General features: G+C 45.5%; 1 protein-coding gene and 1 non-coding gene across 2 annotated transcripts; both read left to right on the top strand.

The window, feature by feature from the left end:
• The first annotated feature begins 4358 nt into the window (after positions 1-4358).
• LOC112939471 (small nucleolar RNA R71) lies at positions 4359-4465 on the top strand. The gene has a single exon (XR_003243183.1). It is a non-coding gene; the product is annotated as a small nucleolar RNA R71 (small nucleolar RNA).
• An 8029-nt stretch (positions 4466-12494) lies between these two features.
• Positions 12495-20342, top strand: LOC112939303 (uncharacterized). The gene is made up of 5 exons (XM_066311725.1): positions 12495-12503; positions 13733-14043; positions 14306-14508; positions 14814-14894; positions 19890-20342. Exons 1-5 carry the CDS (start codon positions 12495-12497, stop codon positions 20198-20200), a joined length of 915 nt encoding a protein of 304 aa, XP_066167822.1. The 3' UTR covers positions 20201-20342.
• The last annotated feature ends 954 nt before the right edge of the window (positions 20343-21296 follow it).

Genomic DNA, 21296 nt, shown 5'->3' on the forward strand with positions numbered 1-21296 from the left:
TTTTGGCTCTGGTAGGAATTTATATCAAATGAGGAACTTTCAATTTATCATTTTAAAAAACAAAACATCCGGAGTTCAAGTCAAACTAGTATCAGGATCATAGCTACTCATATTTACTATCTCATATCTCGCAACAACCTAGACTTAGATCAGCAAGTGTAGCCCATTTACCTCAGGTTCCCAGATAATTGTTGGCTACTTATATTCAATCTTTGAGAGAGTACTTACCAAGAACCCATATATCAGAGATATAAAACAGAGCAACTATTCATCATTTCAACAAAGAGAACTAGCTTGTCTTACCTAGCATGACTCAAACCTATCCTATCTTTTTGGTATTTTCTATTTTGCAAATTTTTATTTTGTTTTCAAGTTTTATAAGATGCAATTGGAAAGCAAATATGCAATTGGAAAGGAAAATATGCAATGTGATACAAGTTACCTCAGTGGGGGGAGCGATGTCTCCCCCCAAGCTTGGCTTTCGCTCAGGGTCCTTGATAAGGATTGAACCCCTGAAAGCGAAAGTACGCCTGAAGGTCATCATGCTGTTGCTGCATCATGTTGTTGATGTTGGTGAACTGAGCATCAGCAGATTGTTGCCATTCTTGCGTTTGAGCTATGTGTTCCGTGAGGTTGTATTGGATCTCCCCCGTCTGCACATCAAGGGTGTCCATTCTCCTAGTGATTTCACCCAAGTCCTAACGAGAGGAACTCGAGCGCCATTCACTTGGAGATGGAGGCACACCACTTGATCTGGAAGGTTGATTGTCTCCCCAGTGGATGTCATGAGGCGCATGCCACCGGTCCTCACTGGCGCTTGCCCAAGTTGAGAGTCCATGCTATAGCGTAGAGCTTGGGTCCATCCGGGTGCATCCCCAGTTGGTGCCCAACCTGCCTCATAAATCTACATGGGTATCGAGGATGATGAACTTCCTTGTTCGTTCCTTGTCATGTTGCGCGTCTCCATGTATGTTCCACCTGCACGAGATTCTTCTATGGTTTGCAGGAGAATGGTTAGTTCATGGCAGTTGTACAAATGATACCCTGCATTTGGCAACGGGATTTCATTTGTACAACCGGGGAAAAAGTATATCAAAGATCCATATGCTACATGTTTCAAAATATGCCCTTGCACTAGATAGGCCTCATCAATACGCGGACGAGTGGCTGAGATAAAAACAATTTGGTCGCTAACAACCCCTAGCCCTTTTGCTATCCGAGTAATCATAGAAGTGCACTCAACAGGAGTAGAGAACTTTATACTTTCTAACCATTGCCTTATCATACATTTCGCAGGAGAAATTTTGATCTTTCTAACCATGGCAAACATGATAATTAATTCATCTCCCCTAATGGGTCTCAGATCACTTCTAGGAAACAAAGTCATAGCAATCCATTTGTGCATGAGCCTAAGTGTAGGATTATGGATATCATTTGTTCTAGGTTTCTTGCAAATTGGAGCACCAAAAATATCTTCCCAAAACCTATTTTTCTCGAACCCAGAAATTCCTTTCTGGAGATCGATTTTACAGGAATCGTGAAAACCAAGAAGTGTACTCAAGCCTTTCCATGTGAGCGTGAACTCCTTACGGAAAAAGCGAAAAAAAATATCATCTTCTATTTCTTTCAAAGTGCATAGAAATTGCAAAGTAAGCAAACGAGAACCGGGTTCATCTACCACAGCAAATCTCTACCAACCAATAGCTTTCCAAATAGAACGAAATTCAACATCCATACCTATCTTTTTCAGCAACTCCGGTGAGTATTCTCGCGTGTGAGCATACTCCCGGTCGCTTCGCATGTAGTAGGCTTGTCTCTCCCGATCACTGACAAGGTCGAGGTCAGTGTCACTCAGGAGTTGTCGCGGAGCGTCGGCGTCTTCCATCGAAACATCCGCTGATGAACGAGTGCTAGACTCGCCATGATGACTTGATGGAGAGCCTGACCCCTTGAACAGACGAGACAGTCGCCTCCTCATACTGCACAATGGAGCAAGAACAGGCTAACTCGGCGGGGGTTAGAAATGACAAGAGTTTCACCCATCGGTTAGTTTCACCAAAGCAGCTTGTATATATGCAACTAAATGATTTGAACTTGAGGAAAACTATCAAAGCATGAATGAACTTGAGAGCAAACTTTGGAGAGGGAATGAAAATGTGTTGAAATGGGATGGAATTCCCTCTCTCGGCCGGCTGGCTTCTATAGGGTACCCACAACGGTCAGAAATGACATGTGGGACCCACTAGCCGTTACCCTGCCAAAAATGGAAGGAAACCGTTGCCTGGCCGGTTCGGCCGAACCCCTGGTAGGCCCAACCGACCCCACTTTCGTTGAAAATTTTATTTTGGTTTCCTCCGAAAAATTCATTTGAAGAATTTCCTCCAAATTCAAAAACCCTAAATGCAATTTTGAAATTCAAATATGTGGTGATGCAAAAATTCAAATGTTGAAAACAAATATGCGGATACATACCAATTTACCTGTTGGCGAAGGTCGCGTCATTTAAAGTCCAATGTGCAAGACCATACCTCCTTTCGATTTAGCTCACGGATTTTCCACCCATCTCCGGAGGTGATGGAGCGGGCGTCTTTGGCTTTTCCCTCCACACCTTATTTGATTTTGGTGCGGTAGACGGCTTCTTCTGAGCCGGTTGCTCTAACTTCTTGGCCGGTATAGGTGATTTTACCGGCATCCTCCAATAACGGTTCCTGTTCATTGTTGTTTCCTTTTCCAGGAAGTTCTGCATGAACTTTACCAGGCTATCCGTCTTGGGTGGCTCCAATTCGACCACTTGAATATTCTGCGGGTTCGGTCCGTACTTGATTCTGACCATGGAGCATTGTTCCGTCCTTGGTTGAAACTCAAACTCTTCCTCCTTCCCGTTGATATGGAAACGGATACTCCCCGTTCCCACGTCAATGTTGGCTCCTGCGGTGCTAAGGAATGGACGCCCCAAGATGAGCGGCGTCTTCTTCCCCGTGTCCATGTCCAGCACCACAAAATCAACCGGGATGAAGAAATCCTGTATTTTGTCTGGCAAATCCTCCGTTATCCCTGCCGGGTAACGGACGGACTGACGAGTCAGCCAGTTGGAGGCATATCGGTGTTGGTGCCAACACCGTGAAGTTGAGCTTGTCAAAGATGTCTTTGGGCATGACGCTGACGCTGGCTCCAAGGTCGCACAAGGCCTGGTCGATTTGTTGTGCCCCGATCGAGCAGGTGATCGTGGGACACCCCGGATCTTTCTTCTTCTCCGGGAGCTTGTGGAGTATGATGTTGCTGCAATGTTCCGTCAGCTTGGCCACCTCCGTTGTTGGGAGTGGTCTCTTGTTGTTGAGTATGTCCTTGAGATAACGGGCATATGTTGGCACTTGCATAGCGTCCAACAACGGCACGTTGATGTGGATCTTTTGGATAACTTCAACAAAACGAGCGAACTGCTCGTCCACTGACGGTTTCCTACTCCGCTGAGGGAATGGCAGCAATCGTGTGTCGCAGTACTCCTACGGCACGGTCTTCTCTGGCTGAATCTCCTTGTTAGCCGAGTCAGTAGATGACTTTTCTTTTGACATCCCATTAGTTCCTGCAGGGTTAGGATACTACGGATCACGAGTGGACTTACCTCCCCTCGTTGTGATCGCCTTAACATTTTCAATGGAGGAGTCGGGTTGCCCCGGAATCCTCCTAGATTCATTTGCAGGGACTAAAGATGCCAACTGAGCTAACTGGGTTTCTATCATCTTATTAAAGCTCAGCTGGTTTTGAAATGCGGAAGCAAAGCCATCTAGATTCACATTTATGTTTTCTAAGATCTTATCATTGGCAGCAAGCTTTTTGCTTAGCGCATCAGTGGTTTTAGCTTGCGCAAAATCAAGATTCTAGGTTGGTTAGAGGAGTTATCGTTATTATTTCCTCCTTGATCATACGGGCGTGGTTGGTTCCACTCCTGACCTCCTTGTGGACGATACCAGTTGTTCTTGCCCATGTACATCACCTCCTCACAGGTTTCCGGGCATTCATTCCCAGAATGACCCGTGCCGCCGCAGACCTCACACGTGACGTGAGATTCCAAGGCCTTAACGGTGCCTTGTGGCCGTTTCTCGTGGTCGTCCAAGCGTTTCATGAGGAGATCCAGCTTGGCAGCAAGTAACTCCGTCTCCTTGACGGTGTGCATGCCTCGCTAACGAGTCTGGAGTCGTTCCTCGCTCCAACCCATATTGGAGACCATCTTCTCTATGAGTTGAACGGCTCCTTGAACCGTTTTAGAGAAGAACGCTCCTCTAGTTGCCGTGTCCAAGTGATCGCGGGACATCGGGGTGAGCCCATTGTAAAAGTTGTGCAGGATCAGCCAGTCGTCCATCCCATGATGAGGACAGGCGGCCACGTACTCCTGTAGTCGTTCCCATGCTTTAGGAATGGACTCATCCCTTGTCTGCTGGAAACTAGAAATTCGTCCACGAAGGGCATTGGTTCTGCCCATCGGGAAGAACTTTGAGAGGAATGCCGTAGAGCATTTATCCCAATTGTTGATAGCAGTACGGTTGGCATAGAACCACTACTTCGCTCTCCCGAGGAGGGAGAACGGAAACAGCCACAGCCTGACGGCGTCGGGACTGACACCCTTGATGGTGTATGTGCTACATATCTCCAGGAATTGCTGCAGATGAGCGTTGGCATCCTCATTAGGCTTGCCACAGAACGGGCTGTTGATCCTGAGGCTTTACAAGACAAGGGCTGTTGATCCTGATCCTAGGCGTCAGAGGGTGAACTATTTGAAGAATCTGCCCAAGTGTGGAAAGGATAGAATGATGAGTCCTGACACAATGCCTGCTGACTCTCAGGATGACAGATTCAGGACCTTGGTACAGGTTGATTGGTATAATTCTGTGATCATGGGAAGATCTCATCCAGTGGTAGAGATGAAGTGGCTAGACTGGCAGTACATGTTCTCGAAGAACAACTTAGTTTTCAATGAGGTGCGCAAGGTGTGTGAGTGCAAGCACGTGGCAGATCTGTTGGCCTTGCAGTATTCCTAGAATGAGGAAGTGATTGGTCAGCTCTACTCCACCGCTTTCTTTGGCACCACCAAGAAGGGCCATGATTTTGTGAAGTGGACCATTCAGGTGCAGCAGTATAGGGTCTCTATGGCACAGTTTGCTACAGCTTTGGGGTTAGATGATGATGACCTGAATCGTCCACATATCTTTGTAGAGGATGCTTTGTCACCGACCAGCACTACTTTCTTCTATGAGAAGGATGCTCCCAAGGATTGTTTGGGGACTACTCGTGGGTTGCGTCCATACTATAGAGTGTTGTATTCTATCTTCAGGTGGCCTTTGCTCCCCAAAGTGGGAGATGCTACAGCCCTTCCAGGTAGGCATGCGCTCCTCCTCAGTCGTATGCGCTACAACAAGCCAGATTTCAGCATCATGAAGCTTATCTGGAGTGAGATCTATGAGACAGTGTGTGAGCCAAAGAGGGGCTGCATCTATGCTCCTTATATCATGAAGATGATTAAGGCAAAGACTGGGATTTGTTATTTCAAGGACAACCAACACAAGCCTTTCCGTCCTCATGCTCCCACTACTTCAGCTACTCCTTCTACCAGGGCAACTCGTGCTTCTACCTCAGCTGCTCCTTCTTCCTCTGCTGCACCACAGTGTTCTGAGTCTTCTTCTCCCATAAAGAAGGCTCTCCGGGCTATCTTTTGTATGTGTGCTAAGACCGCTAAGAAGGTGAAGAAGATAGAGAGGCGTCAGAAGGAAGATTGGATTGCAGTAGGCAAGGATGTCTCTGATATTTTTGATGATGAGGAGTTTGTTGATCCTTTTGCTGCTTATGAGACTGCTCGAGACATTGCTAGTGGTGAGGGTCCCTCTGGCATTTCTCATTCCTTCAATGAGGAGTCCTCCCACTCCGAGGAGAGCAGTGATGATGAGGAGTCTGATGCACCTACTGAGAATGTACCTACAGATCCAGATGAGGCAGTGGACGCCGCCGGGCAAGACATCGACTCTCCTCACTCCGGCGACACCGAGATCATTCCTTCTGATGGCGATGATGATGAGGCTTGATCCTCTTCTTCCCTTGTGATTTTGTCTCTTTTTGGTGCCTTTATGCCAAAGGGGGAGAAAATTGCAATCGAAGGGGGTCAAAATTTTGTTTTCGCTGCTTGCTGCCTGCTCTGTCTATTTATCCGGAAGTTTCGGATCCTCTTATCCGGAAGTTCCGAACTTGGCAGCTCCCTCGCTATATATTCCTGTTAGCTTGTCCAGAAGTTCCGGGTATTTTATCCGGAGGTTCCAGACCTGGCAGTCCTTTGGCCTCTACTCGTTTGGACTTATGGACATGTAGTAATTCTCTAATTGTATGGATGTAATGACTGTTAGATGCTCTTAGCTGCTCTTTATATATGCTGCACTTCATTTATGCTATGAATGTCTTATTTGTTGATTGTGATGTGACGTTGATTTTATCCTTTTGAATGCTCACCATGTCGTATCTTTTGCATATTATATCTATTCTTACTGCTTATTTGCATCCCACGAATGAGTAGAGATGAAGGAAACTCTCTTCGTTTTCTCCCTTATATATATGCATATGAGCATCACTCATATCTTCTATATGCATACATTAAGGGGGAGTTTCATTCACCTCTAACCATTCAAAACAAAATTTATTTCAATCTTTTGTAAGCTTTAACCATGTTGTCATCAATCACCAAAAAGGGGGAGATTGAAAGTGCATTAATCCCCCTAGTGGGTTTTGGTGATTAATGACAAATGTGGTTAAGGGACTAATGAGTTTATTGAGCTACTTTCAGGTGCATTAGTCCAAGGCGTGGAAGATGGATGCTTGGAGACCCCCCCCCCCAAAAGTATAGAATCAAAGCGGACCGGAACTCGAGAAGTGCATTGGATAGTTTATTTAATTGCAATTGAGTTTTAGGAAAAACCGTACTATTAAGAGGGGTTCCAGGTGGTGCTCTGAGATATGTCAAGTGCTCTTAGTGTGAACCAAGTGTCAAAGTTTCCCTATGAGTTATTTTTGCAAATACTCCATCTGTCCAAAAATGCAAGTCCAGAACTTCCTATCTTCCAGGTCCGGAAGTTCCGGTCTGATGAAAGAAATTTTCCTAAGTGTTATCCGGAAGTTCCTGTCTTCCAGGTCCGGAACTTCCTGTCTAGTTTCCAGTTCAAAATTGTGAGTAACGGCTAGATGACGTCACCTAGCCGTTATACATATACAGCTCGTTTCCAGCTCGTTCTTTGGCCATTCCACTTTCACTTTTCAAACCTAGAACTGTTGCTAGCCTCTCCCAAGTGTTTCTTGCCTTCTCCACTCAATCTAAAGCCTAATTCTTGTGAGAAAGAGAGATTAAGAGGGAGAGAAGAAGATTTGGAGAGGTGTGAAGACTAGGATCTTGGGTGAGCACTTGGAATATCTCATGGGCTGTCATCTCGGTGCTTGTTACTCTTGGAGATGATCTCCTAGACGGTTAGGTGTCGCCCGCAAGAATCCATTGCATATTGTGGATGTCCCGGGTAAGTTTGTGAAGGATCTCCTCTCCTCCGAAAGGGAACGAGATAAGTTAATGAAGTTCTTGTGCTGAGATTCTAGAGGTTTTCCAAGAAGAGCAACCTACACTTGTGGTGGATTTCTAGAAGTAGGTTGAGTTGGATCTTGGTGGTCACTCAATTCTAGAAATTTGCCTAGGAGTGTTTAGGGTTGAAGGCTGTGGATTTCCTCTGAGGTTTTTGCACAAGTGAGGCAAGGGGTTAATCGAGACCCAGCTCTTTGGAACTCCTCAATGGAGAGTAGGATCGCAAGATCCGAACTTCGGAAAAAAATCGCTCTTGTCTCTTTCTGTGATGTTTCTTTGATCTATCCTCTGCTTAGAATACCTGCGCACCATCTTGTGAAGATTGGCTTAGTCTCCTGTTTCGAAATTTCAATTTCTTCTTTCATCTGTTATCCGAAAGTTCCTGTCCTAAGAACACCGGAAGTTCCAGGCCTGGCAGGCCGGAAGTTCCGGAGTTCCTTACCAGGAAGTTCCAGGTCTGTTTGAATTTTACCGCTGCGATTTGTCTTTAAGTTTTTAGGGACAGCCTATTCACCCCACCCCCCCCTCTAGGCTTAATCAGCGCGTTCACTTAGCACTTGTTTCACCAAAGTACTTACATCACATGCATATGTGGAAGGTGATGTAGCAGTCATGGTTTGTCTCCCGTCCAACTTTATCTCATGTCCATAAGAAATGTAACCTGCCATTGTTAGTAGAAAACAGAGAACAACAGAATAGTATTATCCCTATTAACTACAGAACATGGATTGTAGTGGAGGCTAGCAAGTGGAAACACCTTACCAAGATCTTACAAGTGTCTTACCAGCAATGCTAAAGACGGTACAACCGGTGGCTGGTTCATGTCACCTTGAAGGACGTGATGTGGTGATTGCAAGGATCAAAGTGGTGCGAACCAGAAGTATATATGTGGAGCTTGGGAGACACAATATATAGTAGCATAGGAACACAATTGTGCTAATCAGAAAATTCAGAGTTGAATAATAGTTCAAAGTACTAGTCAATGCGCTGGCCTAGCCTAGACTCAATTCTAGCTCAAGCAAGCACCCGACAACACTAAGGACTAGATATAAATCAATGCACAACTTTGCACTCTCAAAACATACTCAAAAGATGATTGATTTTTTTTGTGCGGTTTTTTTAAGCATCTTTCTGCATTTTTTTTATATTTTTAGGCGCGGCTTTTTTTCTTTGCACCTTTCTGGCTTTTTTTTCAGCAGGAACCTTTCAATGACCTCAACGAGGGACTCAAATGTAAATAAAAATATTATAGGGAGTCAAATGCAAAGTGCAAAACTAAAATTGGATCACCTCAAAAATGGAATGCTCACATCATGTAGGTTCCGTTTTTACAAAAATATCTCAAATCTACAACCACCAAAATACCTAACAATGTGGTGACCGAGGAGAAGGCTGTTGGGATTTCTTAGCGACACTACTGGAAATATAATTCCCAGCAATAGCACTAGAAATAACCCTGGTATATTATGGTCACAGATGTGATCCGCAAGTGCACAGATATACCATTGTAGCATTTCACCTGGGAGTATTCCAAGGTATCGTATTTATTTTATCCCAAGGGAAGATATGATAAGAGAGTACTATGCTAATAGTTTATATATTACTTATATACATCAAGGTCTATGCAGGGGTAAGTTAAGCTTAAGGGTAGAGTGACACACAGCTAAGGATTTAGCTAATTCCTACATCTCCTAATCATGGCTAAGTGGAAAAGTATAGAAATATTCTATTCATGTACTTCTAGTATACAAGTACCTAGTCTATCCTAATTAGTATACTCTACTGTGGCATAACCCCTTTAACAATGCAGCACAGCTGAGCTGAGACTCGGTTGTGCCCTCCCGATGCATCGGAAAGTTACCCCGGGTTGCCGAGTTTTTTACGACAACCTGTCATAACCATCCAATCGAAGAAGGATACGGAGGAGTATCCAACCCTCGGAAATTGTATGTAGGAATATAAACTGTGGGGAAGACTCCCGTACTGAGCTGTCACCATCAGTGGCCCGCTGCTCTTCCGGCGAATATACTCCCAAATAATGATAAGTCTTAGCCTAAACCCCATGCTTAAGCTACTACTTATTACTCTGCTGTCATGCCTAGAATTTCTGGGCGTGACATCTGCAGCCTTGCAATTGGTGCAGAGCATCTATGTCCCAGAACCATAGCCCTCAGCTTAGCCTAGGCTGACGTATGGCCCGGTAAACAGACATTATACCAGCATCAATGCAAATCCCAGAAGGTTTAACCAACGAGATTATACTAAATATAAATAAGACTAAGCATAGCACTCATATTCTATAATTGGATAAAGTACTAAACTTGTATAAAAAGAAGAACATTATATTACTGAAAAGGAAGTCTTACAAAAGAGAAAAGGAAAAGCTAAGAACTATACCGAACTCTCCGAAGCTTCCGCGGACTCCGAACTATTCTATTCCTATTCCACTAGCACTATACTAATTCTAACTTCGGAGAAATGGAGCTTCAATCCTTGCTTGTGTGTGTTGTGAAGTGAGCATGAGAGCTCCTTAAATAGGCAGGTATGACAGTTGTAGAGCATGGAAAGTGTTGGAAATGCCCTGCAACCGCCATCAGGAGTTCATTCGGAGCGTCCACGCCAAACCCTAGCCTGAACGGCTGTGATCTGGCCCAAACGGCCCAATTCTTGGCAGGCCGACTCCTCATTTGCTCCTCATTCCAAAACATGGAATTTTGGGCTTAATTGATCATGTCTTTTCTGAGTTCTTAGCGCATCTATCCATAAGTCTGATCCTCGACAGCATCTGATTGATCGTTCATCTATTTTCTGTCGATTCTCCTCCATTTATATGTGCTTCTCCTGTATACATGTTAGTAGCATAGTATATAGTGGAAGTAGATATTTTATTTGGAATTTATGCATTGTAAGCATAGCCAGTCTTCATTAATTGGGTAATATTGACAGTCGAAACAGGTCGATAACGACCGTCAACAAAGGCACGGAAGAAACCCATGAGGTAGAGGTGGGGGTCAGCCGTGACAAGGAGCTGGAGTCGGACTACTGTGGAAGATTGGAAAATATGTGGAGATTTTATTCCGTTTGACGACACAGATCAGATAACCCCCTGTAGAAAACAAACTGATATGCCAATATGTTTCTCTCCTCAACGTGCACACAAAAAGCACGACACAGAATAGACATGGCAACAGACAGCAACACAGAAACCCTAGTAATCTAGCAACTCCAAAACCGCTCAAAGAAAACTCCAAACCACAAAAACGGAAACCTGATGATGAGTAGATTCGATTTTTCAAGGTCCCGACAACAACCGACGAGATGCAAAACTGGACCCAAACTGATGGACGTGACTAACCCAAAGCGATGTACAAATGCAGTACTCACAACTAAAAATTAAATCTAAAACTAAACCAGCACTCAACACGAAGATGCAATCTAAAATTCAACAACGCAAAAACTAATAGAACAATGCAATGGATCAAATTGTCTTGGTAAAGAATAAATATTTTTGCATAGCAATTTTTTGGTTAAGGGAAGATAAATTATCTAACGGCAATCTGGCGCTTTGATACCGACTGATGAGGATGTTAGGTCTCGATCTTCCGATTGTTACTGATAAACAGTCGATTTGGGCAGAGTCGCGACACACTCGATCCGGCTTCTGAACAAACACGCTACTGAGCCCCGTAATCGCAGAACCACGTCTCCTCTGGTTATCAACCGTACCGAAACTCAGTTGACCTCGCCGAGAAGGTTAATCCCTGCATGCGAATCGAAAAACACAAGAAAGAACAAGATATATTGCAACCAAATTGCACATGAATGATTAAGCACTCGAATTTGGGGTTCCACAAACCGATCTAGCGGCGAAACTGTTATTGATAGATTAATTTAAGCAAAACCCAACTCTAAACGATGACGGCTACTGAATATATATGATTAGGGAAGTCCTAGGGTTGCCCTAGGGCGCACACCCCCTTGGGCTAAGCCCACGACACAATTACAAGGCCCAAAACCCAAATCAGATTCGGACTGGATGAGATACGTGGCTTGTTTTGCAGATTCCTGGCAGCTCGGTAGGAATTTTGACGTGCGACGAAAACCATCTGAAAGTAGACTACATAATCTTTCCAATAAGTACTTATGGGCCCCAAAATTCCTTCTATATCAGCGGCTAGGTCCGTTTGAAGTTGGTGCTGTCAGGAGGCCTGAATCCGAATCCAAAACATATAGAACTTCATCTCATCTCTTGTCTTCTATGGACTTGGTGAGGTAGAAGTAGACTTGGAGAAGGTAATGGTTTGGTCCCCAATCAACTTTTTTCATCATCCATGCATTCGTTACGCTCGGTCTCTTTTCCTTTGCCCAAGCAAGTACCTCTGCAAAAAAAAAACTCACGAAACTCATTGTGTAGCAAAGTTTGTTCAAATATATAACATGTAAATCTAATATAGAACATATGCACCTTTGGTTGATTAATACATAAGGTAGTCATGGTTATATCCGAGCTAGTTGTGTCTTCATTACGTTGGTTCCAAAGAGGAGACAAATGAATAGTGTTGACAAAAATTAGCGACACGAGAGCGAGTGGTTACCCTCTTTCTAATGTCACCAAGTATGTTGTCGACGGGATGATCTCTTTGGACGGTGTGATGTATCCTTGGATGGTGCACTGGGAGGACCTAACCCTGATTAAGATGCTCTACAGTGCCCTCGGCATCAATCCCATTCACTTGTGCCGTAGGCACGCCTTGACTATCATCAGTCCGGAACTTCCGGGCTGATGGTTTCGAAACTTCTTGGCATGGAGAGGCCCGGATGTTCCGGTCCTCAGTCCCCGGAACTTCCGGGTCTGCTGACAGTGGACTTGATGTAGGGCTATTGGGTGTCGATGACGGAGGTTGATCCCTATCTTCTTGGTCATCCTGTGTCTCGACTGGTCGTATATCTCCAATAGCCTTAGTACCAATTGCTTTGCTAGGATCCGCATCATCTACAACATGTACAACAACATGCTCTCGTTGGGAGCCATTAGATTCATCAAATGTCACATACGTAGTAACTTCAACAATACTGGAGGTTTTGTTGAAGACACGATAGGCATGTGTATTTGATTCATAGCCAAGTAAGAATCTCTTATCCACCTTAGGTGAGAACTTAGATGAACGAGGCCTCTTACTCAAGATGAAGCACTTACTCCCAAAAACACGAAAATATGAACATTTGGCTTCTTACCACTCAAGAGCTCATATGAAGTTTTGTCACATCCTGATTTTCATCTTAGGATTTATAAATTATTTAAGAAATTATTATTAGAATTTATATTAAATGTTCATTAATTTACAACTGAAGTTAAATGTGGGAAATCAAATTTCCTAAATATAAAGCATGGTTGGATTTAATTTTTATTAAATTCTCCATGATTAATTATACTCTCTGAAATTTTTTCGGATTTTTCGGAGCTCAATTCTTAATTTTAATCATACAAAGAACATTTCAGTAATTATTCACATATTAAATTAATCATTAAATGGTCTTCTTATAATTTTATTAAATACTTATAGTGTTCAAGTACTTTCAGGATTTTTCTTGAAATTATTTGAGCAATATAAGTATTTTTAACAATTCAAGGATCATTTCAGTGATTAATTTAATTGGAAAAGTAATTAAAATCCCCTTTTCATTTTCGGGCTGAAACTGGAAAAGTCTATCCGTCATCCTCAGCCCGTCCTTCCTCTTTGCCTGTCTCTGCTTCCTGTCTCCTTCTTTCTCGAAGAAGTCTATTACTTATCCCTCTCTTCTTTTCTTTTCAGACCAGTGAAAAGTCTACTTTTCCTCCCTGTCGCTGTTGTTCATCTTCAACCTCAGGACAGCCGAACTGAGACCGAGTTGGCTCGGTTTTTCTCCTCCGAATCCGGCCTTATCTCTCGTGTATTCCGAAAATTAGTTGAGGGGATTTGTTTCCCTTATCCTCCTCTATCTCTTCCCCCAAAAATCCAGTTTTATCCCTTTGAATTCGACGCGAATTTGGATTCGTTTGCGAGTTTATCTCTCCACCAAACCCTAGGTTTTCCCGGCGCGATTCCTTGCGTTCCAAGCCCGATCTCTCTCTCCCATGGCTATAAATAGAGTCCCCTCCCTCTCCTCTTTCGTTTGCCACCCTCGCCCGAGCTCGCCGTCGGCCGTAGCGCCCTAGCCGCGTCTGCTCTAGCGCCGCCGTCGCCGCCGAGTTTCCAGCCGCGCCACGCCGCCTTTGCAGCCGCCTTCTCCAGTCGCTGTCGCCACCATCAGGTTCACGAGGAGGAGCCGCACACCGTCCACCACTCGGCCGAAGCCGAAGCCCGCTGGAGCGCCGCCGACGCCGTCAAGCCGAGCTCACCACCGCCTCGATCTCGTTGCCGGCCGTTTTTCATTGTCGTCCTTCGTCGTGCCGCCCCTCAGTGAGTTTCCCACGTCGTGTTCTTTCTTCTGGTGCCTTCGGTTTGGCCGCCTAAACCCTCCATCGCCGGCAGTGGTGTGGTCCAGTACCATGCCCGGTAGTGATGTCGTCATGACATCATTAATCCTTTTTTGTTTAAGGCTAAAATCAGATTTATCTTGTAAAATTCATAACTAATTTATTTGAAGTTGGAATTAAGTGGTTCAAGTCTCTAAATTCATCTAAAATCATGATTTACATGTTTGTTTACATTTATGTACTAGCCGCGCCACGCCGCCTTTGCAGCCGCCTTCTCCAGTCGCTGTCGCCACCATCGGGTTCACGAGGAGGAGCCGCACACCGTCCACCACTCGGCCGAAGCCGAAGCCCGCTGGAGCGCCGCCGACGCCGTCAAGCCGAGCTCACCACCGCCTCGATCTCGTTGCCGGCCGTTTTTCATCGTCGTCCTTCGTCGTGCCGCCCCTCAGTGAGTTTCCCACGTCGTGTTCTTTCTTCTGGTGCCCTCGGTTTGGCCGCCTAAACCCTCCATCGCCGGCAGTGGTGTGGTCCAGTACCATGCCCGGTAGTGATGTCGTCATGACATCATTAATCCTTTTTTGTTTAAGGCTAAAATCAGATTTATCTTGTAAAATTCATAACTAATTCATTTGAAGTTGGAATTAAGTGGTTCAAGTCTCTAAATTCATCTAAAATCATGATTTACATGTTTGTTTACATTTATGTACTATTTATTTGGTTTTTATTAGTCTTTTTCTTCATTTTGCGTGTTAGCTTGTCGTTTTCGTCGTTGCGAAGGTTCGCGAGTGCGTCGGAAGAGATTCAGAAGACTAATTGAAGACCGATTATTGCAAGGCAAGTCACACAGATCCCAAACACAATCCTTTAAGCATGTTGATCCTATATTTAAATTATCTATTTATTTCAACTGTGCATTTATTTTCGAATGTCACCGGGTGGTGTGAACCTATTCCTTTGTTATGGCCAATTTGCATTGAATACCCTATTCCACGATACCTTGGGTAATGAATTGATTAGCTTAAACCTTATATATTGGTTTGGTTCAGCTAAATGCTATATATATAATTGCTTAGCCATGAACATTAGATCGTTAATGGGATGACTCATACTACATTATTATTTATGATTATATTTAATGGTAGCTCACGATAGTCAATCGTGATTGGTTAATTAATTATTTGCCAATTAAAATTTGACAATGGTGGGTTGTGAGCACATGGTTTTGAAGGTCGTGCTCATGACAATTAAGGACCGGTTCGCGGGCTACTGTTGTGAGACATTAACCGTACCAACCACAAGCCAGCGTGGGCAACGGCTTTACCTTTTGTATAGCATGGTTCATTACGGGGTGCCAGACTAAGAAGTGGCGAGAAGTCCGTGGGGGTCAATGGGGAGTCCATGCCTCTGGTTATATTTATAGAGGGGTTGATTATGATCCAAGAATGGTGCACTGTGGTGAGTTGTGTTGTGTAGAGGGTATTGTCACAGCCTCTATTCGGGTACTTTCCAGCATCGCGACGCATGGTAGACATGATGTTGAGGCTGTGTCTTGTGGGTATAGTGGTACACATCTGGCTAGAGTAAAACTATTCGAATAGCCGTACCCGCGGTCATGGGCGGGTTGAGCAATGTTTTTCGTGATTAGTCTCACACCTCTCACAATAATTATTGATGCTATAACTGGTAATAATTTGCTTAGCTCCTGGTTTGGAATTAGATCTGTACAACCGGGTATGGTTGTTCAGAATGGTTGGGCCTGAGCAGCATGGGCGTGTTGTTCAGTGTTGATTAAAATTAATGATTAAATTACTCTATTGTTTTACTACTCTTAAATGTTTGCTAAATGCTGCTTTTGCAAATGAGCCTATATTATGCCATCCTTTGGTATCCTTGTGCACTTGCATATTTGCTGTGTAGCTTGCGGAGTATTCCATGTACTCACCTTGCAATAATCAATCAACCTCAGTTAAAGAAAAATGATCCAGAAGGAGAAGACGTTTGGCTTATACCTCAGTTAAGCTGCCTGTGGGAGTGGAGCTAAAGCCATCGCTAGATCGTTTTTTCGCTGTTGTTTTCTTTTCTTTTGTAAGTATGTAACATTATTATTAAAATGGATTTATATATTAAATTGTTTGTTTGTGTACCTCGGCTGATTCCTGGACGAGGATTTTATGCACAAATAAGTTCGGAAATTACTAGTGAATTTCTGGGCGTGACAAGTTTTCTTTAGAAGCTTGTGGAGGTAGAGGCGGTTGATGGCATGGCATGCGGTGCTCACGGCCTCCGCCCAAAAGATATCTGAAGTCTTGTAGTCATCAAGCATTGTCCTTGCGGCTTCAATGAGGGTTTGGTTCTTCCTCTCAATAATGCCATTTTGAGGAGGATCATATGGCGCGGAGAACTCGTGCTTGATACCCTCTTCATCAAGAAATTCCTCCACTTGAATGTTCTTGAATTCTCCACCATTGTCGCTTTGCACCCTCTTGATTGTGAGATAATAGAGGTTTTGAGGTTGCTCTACGAAACGCTTGAAGACATCTTGTGCTTCACTCTTGTCATGGAGAAAATACACCCAAGTGAAGCAGGAAAAGTCATCAACAACGACAAAGCCATACTTATTACCTCCAATACTTATGTAGGCCACGGGTCCAAATAGATCTATATGAAGAAGCTCAAGTAGGCATGTTGTAGTCATGATGTTCTTGATTGGATGCAGACTCCCAACTTGCTTCCCAGCTTTGAATGCACTACACACACGATCTTTCTCAAATGTAACATTAGTGAGCGCGAGGATGTGTTCCCCATTTAGAAGAGTTGACAAATTCCGCACTCCAACATGGGCTAGTCTACGATGCCATAGCCAACCTATGGAGGATTTAGCAATCAAACAAGCTTCCGGATTCACTCTATCCACATTGAAATCGACAAGATAGAGATCACCCTTCAACTTTCCCTTCAATGCAACGGAAGAGTCATCTCTCCTAATCCTTGTCGGTAAACAAGTAATTGTAACCCAACTTACACAATTGTGACACGGATAATAAATTATAGCTTAATGAATTGACAAGGTGAACATTAGAGAGAGATTGATTGTTGGAGGTGGCAATTTTACCTAGACCCACCTTTCCTTTACCATCATCTCCAAAAACAATATTCTCACGAGTTCCTCCCTCCTCGTCAAGACTTGTAAACATACTCCTCTTTCCAGTCATATGATTAGTGCAACCAATGTCCACAACCCAACTCGAACCACCGGAGAAGTATGCCTACAAAAGAGAAATAAAGCTTGGGATTTAGGTACCCAAACTTGGCGAAGTTTGGGTCCTTTAATGTTAGTCACAATTGCCTTGGGCACCCACACACAAGCTCGATACTCTTCATTTTAATCACCATTAAAACAAGCGACCACTTTGCCCTCAAGATTCTTTTTTTTTTTTGAGAATTACACAGTACAACGCAGACACTCATAATGCACGCGCACTCACCCCTATGAACACACGCACGCAAACCCTACCCCTATGAGCATCTTCGAAGACTGGGCCGGCGAATTCTGGAGAGATTGACGAAGTCACCACAGGCGCCTCGATGTCGACGGGTACGTCGCCTACCACTGAAAGCACAACGCCGTTAAATCCTGGAAAATTCGCTCCCATGGGGAGTCGAACCCAGGACATCAGGTGCTACTGAGGCTCTTGTAACCACTAGGCTACAGGCCCTTTCGCGGCCCTCAAGATTCTTGATGATTACATATGATACATAGTACAGACCAGCTGGCCGGAGCTTCCTAGCTTTTTGCCCGGAACCTCCTGTCAGCCTCTTTGTCTTGCCAGAGGTCCGGAACTTCCGGTCCAAATGATCGGAACTTCCGGACCGGGACCTCTGTCCTGCCAGGAAGTTCTGGACATTTTGTCCGGAAGCTCCGAGTCTCTGACCAACAAAGGGTAGAGTCACCTCACTTGCTTGTGAAGCCTTTCCTTCTCTTACAAACATCAAGAAAATCTTCCCATTCACCACAACACGTTTGGACACAGGACTTTCATCAGAAAAACCAAGCTCATGTCCATCTTTGTTTGGATTTGTAGCGATGGTCTTGTAGAGAGCGTCTTTGGAGTGGTATGTCGAGGTCCGGAACTTTCGGTCCAAATGGTCGGAACTTCCGAACTGGGACCTCTGTCCTGCCCCACCTGTCAGCGAATAGAAGCGCGCGCGAGCGGGCGGTGGCTCGGCTGCGGGCCGACTTGGGCCGGGGAGGAGAGAGAGAGGGTTTTGGGCCGACTTTCGGCCCAAAGCCAAAAGGAGGATTTTTAAAACTTTTTTCAATTTCAATTATTCATGAAATGCAATTCCAATTATTAAAAACACTTCCTTGGCTCAAGTAAATCGAAGAAAAATCTAGGAACTATAGAATCAAGTAAAGTATTTAATAAAATTTTATATTGGAATTTATTATTTAAAATTAGATCTTCTCTTCTAGGCTTTTAAAATTAGTTCTAATAATTCCAATTAAACAACAATTTATATATTTAGGGATTTTTAGGGTGTGACACCCAACCTCCAGCCAGCGCCGCCGCCTCCCGCAACCGCCGTCCCGCTCGCTTCCGCACCTCCCGGGCCACGTCGCTCACGTCGCCGCATTCCCCCGTGTTCCCCGCGCCCACTCTCTCTCTCTCCCACCCGCGCTTGCGCTCCAGACGGCTCGAATCCTACCTCTCTCTCCTCCCCACCTAACCCCACTCCGCAGGCGAAATCGCGGCCATCCCAGCCACGATCGACCCTTGCAAACCTATATAAAGCACCCACGTTCCCTCCTCTCTGTTTTTCGCTTTGCAATCACTCGCTCCCGTGCTCTCCTCCGCTCTAGTGCCGCCGCCCACCTCTCTGCTGTCTCCGCCGCTGCTCCGGTCGCCGCTAGCCGCCGCGCCGAGCCACGCCGTCGTGTTCGCCGTCGAGCGGGCCACCTCGTCCACCCCTCCTCCGTCAGATTCCGCCGCCGGAACCCACTCCGCACCGTGCACCGGTGAGCACCACCATGGCCGCCATCTTCGGCCGGTGTTCCCGCCCTCGGTGATCTCTTTTCCCCTCTAACTTCTCCCATTGTGTTCCTTAGGTCGTCCCGGACCCCGTCCGCCGCTCGTCGACTCCCCTCCGTCGATCCTCGTCGCCGTTCACCGTCGGCTCCCCCCTGGCCGGTCGGACCTCTTCGGTGAGGACACACCCCCTCCTTCTTCCCCCCTCTCTTTTCCTCCGGTAGAGTCGCCGCCTAGTCGTCGCATCGCGCCGCCGTCGCTCACCGTGCGCCGCCGCTCACCGTCGGTCGCCGCTGTTTGCCGCCGCCGCCCCGCGGTAGCGCCGCCGTGCGCCATGGCGTCGGGCCGGCTTGAGCCGCCCGTGCGCGCCGGCCACACGCTCCCGCCACCGTCCAATCTACCCTCGGGTAGATCGGGGCCGCCCGCTTGGCCGCCCGCGTGGCCGCCTTGTCGGCGCCATGTCAGCGCCTTGTGGTGCGCCGCCTCCTCCCCGGTCCGTGGACCCGGTCCACCGCAGACCGCCACCCCGAGTCTATGACATGTGGGGCTCGTATGTCGGCGCCGCCCCCCTCTCTCTCTAGGATTTTATTTATTGCATAATAAATCACTTAAGGCTTTTCTGTTTATAGTAAAATAACAGTGAATCTTCTAAAATTCAAAGAAAATTCATCCGAGCTCCGTTTAAGCCCATTCAAATCTTAGTAAATCAAGAAAAATGCATAGAATCCATTAAGAATGGTTTCGTTCTCTGTTTCAGTAGTCTTATAGTCTGTTTGTATTGTTTGCTTTGTATGTCGCTTAGATTCCGGCTCTCTCGACGCTCTGGTGTACTTTGAAATAGTCGCCGAGGTTCCTCCAGCAGCAGAGCAAGGCAAGTCATGCTTGTCACTTGAACATGTTGATTCTATATTGCAAATGCTCTATTGTTTTCCCTTAAATACTGCATTGTTTTATAATGTTACCATGGGGTGGTTACAGACTGTTTCAGCCATCCTATTTGTACCATGCTCCTTTGTTAGCTTGGGATATAACACGACTAGATTTTGGACTAGGGATTGCTTAGACATGCTTAGTTCAACTAGCACACAATGGGGGAATCACATTAATGCATAGACTTCAGGTTCTAGTGGTGATGTTGGATTAGTGCCACCGTCTTGGTGTTGGTCAATTAAAATATATTAAATGATGGGCTGTGGGTGCATGGTTTTGATGGTCGCGCCCATGGCACTTAAGGACCGGTTCGCGGGATGCCTTGGAAGAACTTATCGTACTTACCACAAGCCAACGTGGGCAATGGCTGGGCTTGTAGTGTAGCTTTCCTCTAGCTGACGCATCCAGGCAAGGGTGGGCGTGATGGAGTTTGGATGGGCCCTGCGACGGCCTATGCGGCTTCCGGATTCACCTAGGCACGAGAGGGGACTGCCCGCTGCCTTGCAAGGAGTAGGGGTGAAACCTGAGGTGTGGTGTGCTTGGTTAGAGGGGGGTTATGCGAAGGGTCCTGTCACGGCCTCTCTCCCGTATGTCGTGGTGGCATGTCGGCGCACGGAAATGTGTCATGGGGCTATGTCTTGTGGGTACAGTTGTACACCTCTGATCAGAGTAAAACTATTCGAATAGCCGTGCCCGCGGTTATGGGCGGTCAACCAGATTCACCGTGATTAGTCTCACCCTAGCTTAGTTGAATGGAATTGATTAGTTCAAGTGGATGGTTGGGCCTGTTGCAACGTGGTGTAGCGTTCAACAGTGGATGGTTAATATTGATTAATTACTTATTACTACAACTGTTTTACTGCTTTCAACTACTGTTTATAAATGCTCGCTTTATGCAAATGAACCGCTCTAGCTATCCTTTGGTTATATCCTGCATCATACCCCCTGTTCCGGTATGACTTGCTGAGTACAGTGGGTAGTACTCAGTCTTGCTCTATTTTCCCCAAAACCCCAGAGTTTGAGTATGCATCAGATGGTGGCTTTTGCGAGGAGTAGGCTTCGTCCGTGCCGTCGAGGATGCCTGTGGAGTGGTGTTCCCGTTGCAGTCCAAGTCAATGCTTAGCTTCAGTTATCTTTTTTTTTCCGCTGCATTTATGTAAGACTTTTATAATGTTTGTAAGACATGGATTTGTATGTCAACTTTGTCGTTTGTGTACCCCGGCCGGTCCTGGACGGGGGTTTTAATGCACATTCTGCTTGGAATTCTATTCGGGAATTT

Source organism: Oryza sativa, chromosome 6 (assembly GCF_034140825.1).
Source record: "Oryza sativa Japonica Group chromosome 6, ASM3414082v1".
In the NCBI taxonomy this organism is placed as follows: domain Eukaryota; kingdom Viridiplantae; phylum Streptophyta; class Magnoliopsida; order Poales; family Poaceae; genus Oryza; species Oryza sativa.

What these genes read in the sequence shown, in the direction of transcription:
- LOC112939303 (XM_066311725.1), top strand. An exon ending in CTTCGTCGTGCCGCCCCTCA is followed by an intron (nt 14,044 to 14,305) that starts GTGAGTTTCCCA and finishes TTTATGTACTAG; the next exon opens with CCGCGCCACGCCGCCTTTGC. An exon ending in TGAAGACCGATTATTGCAAG is followed by an intron (nt 14,895 to 19,889) that starts GCAAGTCACACA and finishes TATGTCGCTTAG; the next exon opens with ATTCCGGCTCTCTCGACGCT.